Below are 10924 nucleotides of genomic sequence, written 5' to 3'. Positions count from 1 at the left end.
ATGAGTTATCTTGGGTTACAAAATCCCCTAGAGGGTGACTTAAACAGCAGATATTTATTTTGTTTGGATGCTAGAACCACACTGTGGGTTCCGGTGAGGGCTTTTCTTGGTTTGTAGAGGGCCACCTTCTCACTGCATCTTCACATGGCCGGGAAGAGAGAAAAGAGAAACGGAGAGAGGGCAAGAAAGAGCCCTCTGGTGTCTCTTCTTACAAGGTCACTAATCGCATGGATCAGGACCCCACCTTTGTGACCTCATTCCATTTAGCCTTATTTTCTTAGAGGCCTTACCTCCAATACCTAGGAACTGGAGGCTAGCGCTCACAGGTGAAGCGGGGAGTCGCGGCCTCCGCGACCACCCCGCCAGCATGTCCTCGGGGTGCATCCTGCGCAGCGGACGTCAGGACCGCTCTCCTTCGCATGGAAGGCAACGCTGGGTGGACAGAGCGACTTCTGTCCTTCCTGCAGCTCACGGGCATTGGGGCTGTTTCCGCTGTGCGCGGGCTGGGCGGCCAGAGGACCAGGCCACTCGCTGGGCAGCCCAGCCCGCGCCCGCACCGGGCAGGCAGCAGGCTCCGGGCGGCCGCAGACCCCTGTCCCGCGTCCCCCGGGTTGAGAGCGCGGGCGCGAGAACCGCCTGGCCGAGACCACCAGCAGGGTCAAGCTGTCCACACGAAGCAGCGGAGCAGACGCTCCCAGCACCACCCAGTCGCCACCCGATCTCCGCTCGCGGCACCCGCCTCAGGTCACCGCCGACCCTGCGCAGGCGCCGCGGGGCCGCCGGCAGGCGCAGAGACACGCCTCGGGGGCGGGGCGACGCGCGCGCCTGCGCCGTGGGCGCCCGCGCGGAGGCCGGAAGGAAGCGCGAGGGGCGGGGCGAGCGAGGGAAGCCCGCGGCCCGCAGGACGGCCGTCGCGGCCGGATGACGTCGCACAATGGCCGGCCCCCGCGGGTAGTGGAGCCCGTTTGTTCCGCCCGCGTCGCGCCTGAAGCCGGAGCCCGTGAGGAGCGGAAGGGCCGAGGGACGTCCTGCCCGCGCCGCCCCGACCCCAGCGGAGCCGTGGCCCCCTCCCCGCCCTCGCGCTGAGGTAAGCGGCCGCGGCCGGCGGGCTGCGGGGGGAGGCCGCCTCGGCGGCGGGAGCGAGGCCCCGAGCCCGGCGCCGCCTCCGCAGCTCTCGGGCGCGCCCCCGCCGTGCGCAGCCGCGGGCCGCAGCTAGCCGAGCCGGGGCGGGACGCCGAGACGGGCGCGAGCCCGGCCCGCGGCCTGGGCGCCCGGGCCCCGCGCCCTCGCGCGCTGCCTCCCGCCCGCGGCGGAGTGGATTTTCCTGAAGCTGTCATTTCCCTTCCGGGCCACTCGCGTGGCACATGCTTGCCGCCCACAAAGCGGGGAGAGAGCACGCTGGTTCGCCCGGGAGAAGGCCCGCCCGGACTGTCGATGGGCTCTTCGGGGAACGTGGAGCTCTTGGAGCCTGCTGGAACTTGCTCCCGCAGCTCCCGAGTGTGCGCGGGTTGGACGTGCCGACTGCGCCCCAAGACGCGCTCTGGGCTCCTAGGAATGTGTAACTTTCTTGCCCCTTTGATCGGGAGCTCAGAAATGCCGGGTCCTTGATATAAAGTAACTGCAGCTATGATGCTGGAAGCAAATAAGACTTCGGGACTTACGGTCTCGCTCCTGCTGGAACTTGAGTTTTCCCGAATACTCTGACAGTAGAGTTTACTGGGCCCAGTGGTTGATCATTTTAAATGAGCTTCGTTTAGCAAACTCATTTGCAAGAGTGGGTCATTCTTCAGACCCATTTGGGGGAAATGGAAGAGAGCATTTGGCACCTGAAGTTCTGTTTGGGGTGTCACAAGGCTCTCGTCGTTTTTCCTGTGAACCTCATCAGTGTGGCATTGCCTATCTTGGTTCCGTGATTGGGATTCTCAGGGTGGGCCTGGACCTAGGCTGATTCCCACTTTCCAGCCCTGGGAGGAGAACCTTTCCCTATAAATTTAAAATCTGAGCACACATGTGGAGCCCAGCTGGCTCTGGAACCAGTCAACAGTCAAATGTGTCCCAAAGCCTGGAACTCTTCTGTTGTAGATGGGAAATGCTCAAACATTGTGAGAGAGCTTTGTGGAAGCACTCCAGAAAGACAGGTAAACTGTGACCTTGCTCATGTTTAAAGATATTTTTCACCTTATCACACTCCAGATCATCTCAAGGTGAGTACTTTCTTACCAGGGAGTTTTTGGTGGTTGAGCTTTGTCAGTTTGGGAATGGTATCTGCCCCTAACCTTGTCATCTTTCCTTTAGTCATTGCTAAGTCCATTAAATTAAGCATCAGAATTTTAGCCAGATGTATCAGAACTTAGGCATTCAAAGTGGGACTGCTCTGTTAAGAGTAATCATCCCAAAAGATTATATTGCCAACACCACTTCAGAATTCCTTACCTAGTAGTAAATATGTAAGCCTTATCAGAAAATTGGTCTCATTCAATAGTCACCCCCCAAGTTTGACCAAGAGATATCTTACCTGGCTTGGTATCAGACCAGGCTCTGAGTGACTTGCAGTAGTTTTTCAAAGTGCCCCACCTGCAAGGAGGAGGATTTGCCACCCCTGAGGGCACCCAGAGAGTGTTCTGCAGACTACAAAGCTCATTCAAAAAGAGAAGTTCCAAAAAATGTTAAGCAGGTCAACAGTGCCATTGGAATTGGAGTGTAGCCTCCAAAGTGACTTTTCAGAGGAGAGGTGGCACCCACTCTGTGTCTAAGTTGTATACTGGTCGTATGCAGCAGTTCCTTAGGTAATGAGAGTGTTGTCATTCAGTGACCATGTATCAAGTATCATCTGCCAAGTGCAGTTGGCACAGAGACAGGACAGTGGACACTTGCCATTTCATTCCCTGGATAGATTCAACATTGTGGATTGGAGGACCAAAGATTGAGCTCTCAACCTCACCAAGAGTTCTGGATTACAGGGTGGTGGTTGTGTAAGAGACCAAACTGAGCAAAAATTATAAACCTGGGATTTGGTGAGCTTAACCAGAGGACCCTCTGTTTCATTTTTTGCACTTAATAGGCTACATGTTTCCTTTCCTTGCACCTGGCATAGAGTACCACTCAGATATCTGCATATTGACACTCAGAGAGACAGTTAACCTGCCAAGAGCAGGGCTTGGAGCTCAAGCCATCTCCTGATTCCTACTGAGGTGCCATCTCTTCCGTGCACAGGTGTGACTCGGCTTCTAATAAACAGGTAGATTCATTAGCATGTTTTGCTCTGGAAAGTGTTCACCTGAGTGGACTACAGCAGTAAAATTCCAGGAGGTCCTTTGGGAAAGAAGATAATGTGATTCCTTCCTTCCCTCAAGAAGCCTGTTAGGGCCTCCTAGGGGTGACTGTGTCCCAGTACACCAGGGCAGTCCTGTACCTGCCACCTAGGTTTGCTAATGGTTCCCCCTTTAGTCTCAGAAGTGTGTTCCAGTTTAGATAGTATGTTTTGTAGTAACTAGGCTATTGATTGCCAGCTCTTGGCTGAGTTCAGGGACCAGGAAATGAGTCCGAACCCCCACACTCCATAGTGGGTGTGTTAACTTTCCATCACTATAACAAATTTCCCAGATAATCAGCTTACAAAGAGAAAAGTTTTGTTCTGGCTCACAGTTTTGGAGTTTCCCATCCATGATTGGCAAGGTAACATATCACAGTCAGAGCATGTGGTATAATAAGAACACTTACCTCATCACAAACCAGGGAACAGAAAAAGAGACCAGAGTCTCACAGTCCACTTTGGGGCCCACCCCAGCAACCCAAAGACTTCCCACTAGGCCCCACTTAGAAGTTTTGGCACTTCTCAGTAGTGCCTCTCTGGGGACCAGGCTTTAAAACATGGGCCTTTAGTTGGATGGGGGGAACACTTAGGATCCAAACTGTAGTAGCAGGTAAGGGGGTCTCCCAGCAGCTTTTAAATAAATCAATGTAACAGCCTGTAACAGAATGATGTACGCTATACAGAGGCAAGAGTTCTTAACCTGGGGTGGTCCTTGGGGGTTTGGAACTCCCTGAAGTAAGACAGAAATTTACATATCTAGGGTGAGGGTCCTACCTGTCATTAGATTATTAAAGCAGTCTGTGGCACACGTGCCCCCAAAGCTCCTCTGACAAGCTGGGACAGTGTCAGGTGCCCTTGGTGCCATTTGTTCTGCCACTTTGTGGTGATTGCCAAAAACCCCTCAGTGGTCAGGAAAAGTTGATCTACTGTACATTCTACCGTGGAGGGCTTGCAGGCTCATAAGTGCTTCTTGAAATATCTTACCTGCCACAGTGCTGCCCTGGGATCTAACTCTGGCTATACTTTCTGTGAACTCAGCATGAAGGTGAGGTGCCTTGGATTCATCTTTAGTCTCCAGTTCCTGGTATTTAAGCTTCAGATGGGTTTAAATCATGAATGGCCAGTGTCACCATTTGCCTCTTTGTGTGGTCATCAGTGTTTTTTGAGTAGTAGTCCATATGGATCATTTAGTAACCTTGCCTTCTATATGAAATTGTGGTTTTCTGGAATGACAGAGGTGGGGTTGTAGATGGCTCAGCAGCACCAAACAGGCAGAATCTAGTTTAGGTTTACTAAAAGACTCCAATGTATGAATAGGCTGTTTTCTAGGAAAGAATTTATAAAATAAGTTTAGAATTTGGGTCCCACTACTCTGTAGAAATAGTGGCTAAAAGTGTGTCTGGTTCCCAAGCAGGGAGCAGAAGCTCATGCTGCCCATGGTCCAGGAGCACCTGCTCCAGAGGAGGCTTGTACTACAGCCCCAGCACAGCCACACAGGAGTTATGTGGCCTTGGTGTCCTTACCTGGGAAAGGGGAACAGCACTCACTGGGAAGGTTGAGGATTGAGAATGACACTGGGAAGTGGGTTAGTCAGGGCTGGCAGAAACCTCTCAGTATGATAGTGGCTATTGGTTTATTGTGGTGTTTGTCAAGTGAAGCAGGGGGAAAATATCTATTCCTAATGCTCCAGGAGACTTGAGCTGAAGCTTGGCAGGAGTGATTAGAGTATGATTTTTCTAAATTGAGGATTACATTTACTTACATTCACTCTAAGTCAGTTTAAATTAAAATGTATCAAACCAGGCGTGGTAGCTCATGCCTATAATCCTAGCTACTTGGGAGGCAGAGGCAGGAGGACCACACGTTCAAGGCCAACCTTGTCAGTTTAACTAGACCCCATCTGAAATTTTTTAAAAAAGGACTGATGGTGTAGGTCAGTGGTAGTGCACCTGGATTCAATCCCCAGTGCTACTAAATAAGTAAAAAGTAAATTAAAAAAGTAAAAAATAGATAAAAATAAGGGCTGCGGTTGTGGCTCAGTGGCAGAGTGCTTGCCTAGCACATGCAAGTCACTGGGTTCAATTCTGAGCACCACATATAAATAGATAAAATAAAGGTCCATTGCCAACTGAAAAATAGTTCTAAAAAAAGATAAAAATAAATAGAAGGTATGGAGCACGTCCTGGCACATTATCAATTACATCATCAAGGAAAGTTGTAACAACCTCACAAAGTGGCTTCTGTTATCCCTGGTTTTTGAATGAGGAAACTGATGTCTGGCAAGTTCACATAACTTCCCAGGATCTTAAACCTAGGAAGCAGCAGAATGAGGCCTACAATTCTCAGAAGCCCCATTGGCAAACTAAAAGGCAGTCTCCCCACTCTTGACTGGCCCACTGGCAGTAGTTCAGATTTTCAAAGCTAAGTATTGTTTTTTTAATTTCTGACCACAGAGTTTTAAGATTGCCAAAATATAAGAAACAGTTTGGTTGTACCTAATGATGACAGTGAAACCAAACTGCCAGCTAGTTTGGGCTCCAGAAAAGAGCTGTTAGCAGGTTATAAGAGGCTGTGGTCCTGCTATGCCCAGGATAGTATGTTGCAAGGCCCGCAGCAGCTTGGCCAGTGTTTTCTGCAGAGTATCAATTTTGTGATTTTTAATCTAGTTTGAGGGGACATTTAGTTTTGCCTAACAGTTAGTTGATTTAAGAGATAACTTTGTTTCCAAGGTTGCCATTAGCTATAAAATGTGAGCAGGAGAATTTGTCAGGTTTTAAGTGGGGTATCTAAGACTCAATAACCCATCAGCAGGACTGACTTCCTATAGGTACTAGGTACCACCCTAGGCGGCTTGGTAGATGAAAAATCTCTGCCCTTCTCTGGGGAAAGTTTTAAAATATAAATGTAATAAAAAACATACAAAGCTAGGTGTAGGATGTTCTGCACAAAGGAAATCTTATGCGTAGTTACTTTGTTCATGTCACTAATAATCAGAGGCAGGAGGTACTGCCAGCTTGGTGCTAGCACCTAACTGCTGTAACCCTACCACCACATGCACACATGAGCCTTTGGTCTTGAGCAGTGGGAGAAGAGAGCGTGGAGGCCCTGGCCCAGGCTGTGTTCCACTCCTTTTGGCTGCTAATGGTGAACCCTGCCCTCGCTGCAGGAGTTGACGGCTCAACTACAGCCTTGTATGGAGACCTGGAGCTGGGTGGTGGGCTCCTCGCCTTTCTCCTTCCAGCATAGTTTGCCACTACAGGGCTGACTTTTTAGTAATTCCTTTCAGTAGTCCTACCTCTGAATACTGTAGTTAGGAAACCAGAAGTGATCTTTTTCAAAACTGTCTTACAGTTTTGGAGTAACATAGGCTAGATTGGTTGGTTTATGAATTTATATGATGGTTAATTATTGTGTTTTTATAATGTGGTAAATCTTAAGTGCTTCAACTTGTTGTAATCTGTTAACTGCATGTATATACATACGTGTATATACACATACTTTAAAAAGAAAAAAGAAACTGTAGTTTTAGATACGAGCTCAGCACTTTGCAATAACTTTAAACAGGCTTTCCTTTTAAAAGTATAAATTTAATGATAATAAAAAAAGTACTGAAAACATAAATTTAAATTTAAAAGCTACATTTTTACTTTTAACATGTAAATATAAAATTGTATAAATAACTTAAAAGATATAAAATATGTAAATTGAGCATGACTTGCTATCTCTAAACTCATAATGATCTTGGAATGAATAAACTCTTTCTAGATCTCGCAGATCAAGAACAGCCTGACTATGACACCCCTTATTTTAAACAGAAACTTTTTAGTCTAGGCACAATGGTACACACCTGTAATCCCAGCTACTTGAGAGGCTGAGGCAGGAGGATTGCAAGTTTGAGACCAGCCTGGGAAACACAGTAAGACCCTTGCCTCAAAAAAACCTTTTTGAACAGCTTCACATAATGAAGAATCAGATGAATATCAAATTCTTGCCTGTTGGTTGGGGGGTTGGAAATACTGGTTTACAGACCAATCGTATTTGGTGCCCTGTACTTACACTCTGACCCCACCTTAGGCAAACTGCCTTTGAAACAAATGGAGTAGTGTGCTTTCCATGAATCTTCAATGGGAAAATAAGAAAACATTGGCTCTGTAATTAAATTTGGATTAGTAGCAACAGAAGTGCAGTCTTCTAAAATGATGCTGCTGGCCTTTTGTAAACACATGACTTGGTGTGTGAAGTTTTCTGCCGGAATTCTCTACCACAGCATGCACCAATATGGAATGGTGGTGCTACTCTGGCATGTCCCTGGACTCCGAGCACTACCGTGGGCACCTGCTGGAGGCCGAGTGCACAAGTCTGTGGTGACAACATGCAGGCTCACTCTCTTTTTTTAAAGACCCCCCCCCCCTTTTTTTTTTTACTTTGTTTTATTTCATTTATATGTGGTGCTGAGTATTGAACCCAGTGGTCACATGTGCTAGGCAAGCACTCTATCACTGAGCCACAAGCCCAGCCCCTGGAGGCTCTCTTTAAAGAGTGCCCACCTGAGGAACTGAGGCAAAGGAAGGCTGTGCTTTGAGAATTGCATTCAGCAATAGGAAAGGCTCCAGGTCTACAAACTACTGGCCTGCTCCATTCCTTTGGGGATGACCCCAGACATGTGCCTTCGAGTTGTGCTCCCTTGATCCATGAAAATCTTACTGCCTTTGAGAAGTACTTTAAGAATCCAAATAGCTCTCCTTTGCAATCTGTGGCTTACTGTCTGTTAACCTCAGGGGCTGCACCTGAGAGTGAAGGGCTGTGCTGGGCCACGTCTCATGTTCCCAGATTGCCAAGAAAAGGGAGCAGTGCCACTTAAGTAGAGTGTGGTCCAGCCTGTGGGGTCTTTCTGCAGAGTGGCTTGTGGGTTTGGGGGAAGCCCTGTGGGCCATGCACAGTGCAGGTCCACTTTCTCCTTCAGGTGCATGAGCTAGGAGAACAGGATAGGGTTTACTCTCCATCCCACTCCATGCTGTAAGCCTGTGTTTGTTTCTTTCCCAGAACCGTGGGTACCCATGGATGTGGCTGAGAGCCCTGAACAGAATCCTCGCTCCCCAGAGGATGAAGAGGAACAGCCGGCACTTTCTGATGATGACATTTTAAGGGAAAGTGGGTCTGATCAGGATTTGGATGGAGCTGCGGGAAGGGCTTCCGATTTAGAGGATGAGGAGAACACAGCCAGGGTGCCACGCCAGGAGGAGGAGAACCGCTCTGATGAGGAGGACCAAGCCAGTGAGCCCAAGTCCCAGGATCAGGACTCTGAGGCGCATGAGCTGAACAGGGGTCCAGCAGGCTCCCCGTGTGAGGAGGAAGCAGATGATGGCGAGGAGGACCGTGCAAGTGACCTCAGGGATGAGGCCTCCTCTGTGACCAGGGAGCTGGATGAGCATGAGTTAGACTATGATGAGGAGGTCCCTGAGGAGCCGGCTCCTGCTGCCCCAGAGGATGAGGCTGAGAAGGCTGGGGCCGAGGAGGACGAGAAGGGGGAAGGTGCTCCTGCAGAGGAGGGAAAGCCTGAAGTCCAGAGTGTGGGGGAAAGGGAGCCCCCAGAGGCTGCCAAGGAGAAAAAAAAAGAGGACGATGATGGAGAGATCGATGACGGGGAGATAGACGTGAGTATGAAGAGCAGCCTGAGTCAGCAGGGCTTGCTCCCCAGAGGGGCTGCTACCGCAAGATAAGGACTCCTCTTGGTCCTCGTTCCTAGAGGTGGGTGGTGGGCAGCCGTGCGGAACACCAGCACTCATGCTGGAGATGGAGACTGCAGGTAGGTCTGTGCAAGAAAGCTTTGCTGCCAAGTGGCAGCCAGCAGTCTCTGTGGACCCCCTGAAAACACCCAGGCCCCACTGCAGTGTGAGTCTGGCCTTTGGGCCAGGAGAAGGAATACCAGTAACCTGACCTTAGACTCATTCGGTCCAGTTTCATGGCAGGTGATGATGTTGAAGAACTTGAATCAGTGTTTTGAAGAAAACAGCCTGAAGTCTGAGCAGTATTTCTTAGAAGTGTTGACGGGCTGGGGAGATAGCTCAGCTGGTAGAGTGCTTGCCTCGCAAGCACAAGGCCCTGAGTTCGATCCCCAGTACCGCAAAAAAAAAAAAAAGAAGTGTTGACCTCAAGGGACAGAGCAGATGGGAAGTCTGGGATTCCCTGGGAAGAGATTCTGCTCATCCTTGTCATTGCAGTTGAAGGAAGATGTATTGGACATCTTCAGAGGTGGGCTGGGCTGGAGAGGGAAGCCTACCAGTTAGATCTGGAATCCTGGGTTGACACGTGTACCCTTTCCAGCAGCCTGCTGGTCTGTGTGGACTCTGTCCAATTTGGGCTGTGGTCTGCTGCCCTGGCCATGCTGGGCAGTTGGAGGGTGGTGGGTGCTGCCTGACTGGTGTTGGTCCTGAGAGCACGTGTCCTCTGGCGTGTGTGTGGCTGCAGGCTCAGGATTTGAGGGTTTGTCTTCTCACTGTTGATGTCCTTAATTAATGATATGCTTAATGTGACCTTGTCAGGGGTTTGTCAGGACTGTGTTGCGCAGGTTTCCTTGCTGTCCCTGCTTCTGGTTTTGCTGTCCCTGCTTCTGGTTTTGGGAAATTCACCTCTACCCCGGGGCTGGCAAAGAGAAAAGGTACTGTGAGACTCAGGTTCATCAGTTTGGGTGAGGTTATGGTTGTGACTGCCTGTGAGTTTGAGTCTTTGGTGTTTTGGAGAGAAAAGCCTTGTCCAAAGCCAGCAGGAGTGCAGTGGGGCCAGTCCGGTCACCAGGTACTCTTCAGGCCCTTTGTGTCGGGGATTCATCAGAGGTGGTTGGGCCTCCTTGGGAAGGTGGAGGGCCTTGGTGCTGGCAGCTCCCTGCACTGAGATCATGGACCGTGAGGAGATGAAGTGCACCTGGCAAGCCCTGGACAATGCCATAGCCTTGGTTTGCTGGTTTCCCCTAGAAACAGTGTGTGCCCCATTTAGATCCTGTGGCGTGTTTTGGGGTTTTTTGTTGTTTGTTTGGTTGTGCCTCCTGCAAGGACCCCTCAGCTCCATTGCACTGTGACCAGTGTCCTTCAGCAACAGGGGAGGCCTTCCCTTTCATGTGCCAGGCCCATGATAACATGCTGTGGGTGTGCTAGGCAGAGCAGGGCACGCCTTAACTGGCCAGGTAGGTGGGCATGTGCTGTGGTTGGTAGTTTCTGCCCCCATCAGAGCACACCTGACTTACCCAAGGAGTTCTGCTGGTTTCCCCTGCTGTCCCCTGCCCAAATCTGCATCCTGGATGCCTCCCCATCCTTATGTGGGCTGCAGCCAGTCTCGCTCCACTGAGATTCCGGGGTGTCAGTTGCTTCCTCAGGTCCATCCCAAGAGCAGAGGCTCTTAGATTGGGACCCACTTGACTGATTCACCTCTTGTCCCCAGGGCCTGGCACACTGTAGGCAGCTTGTTGGTGACTGTTGAGCAAATAGTTGAATCCCACTGCTTTGGGGCACATTAAAGTTGAGGGACTTAGAGACGTGAAGTGGAAGTGGAGGAAAGTCTACACTGGAGAACCATTTGCACGTAGAGGGCAATCTGTACGCCAGGGCCAGCCCTCCA

At 50.2% G+C, this 10924-nt stretch overlaps 1 protein-coding gene across 4 annotated transcripts in view; it reads left to right on the top strand.

Moving 5' to 3' along the window:
- Positions 1-911: 911 nt before the first annotated feature.
- Positions 912-10924, top strand: part of ZC3H18 (zinc finger CCCH-type containing 18) — a 49737-nt gene continuing 39724 nt past the window's right edge. The window contains exons 1-3 of one of the 4 annotated variants that reach the window (XM_079119597.1): positions 912-1087; positions 2083-2204; positions 8357-8967. In XM_079119597.1, coding sequence (XP_078975723.1) covers positions 8371-8967 — 597 coding nt within the window. In that variant the 5' untranslated portion in view covers positions 912-1087; positions 2083-2204; positions 8357-8370. Of the gene's footprint in view, positions 1088-2082; positions 2205-2423; positions 3239-8356; positions 8968-10924 lie in introns of those variants that run through there. The other 3 variants (XM_079119595.1, XM_079119598.1, XM_079119596.1) reach the window with 3 other exon arrangements.

This window comes from Sciurus vulgaris (genome assembly GCF_902686455.1).
Source record: "Sciurus vulgaris genome assembly, chromosome: 17".
NCBI classification, from domain to species: domain Eukaryota; kingdom Metazoa; phylum Chordata; class Mammalia; order Rodentia; family Sciuridae; genus Sciurus; species Sciurus vulgaris.
This window is presented reverse-complemented; position numbering and strand designations above follow the sequence as displayed.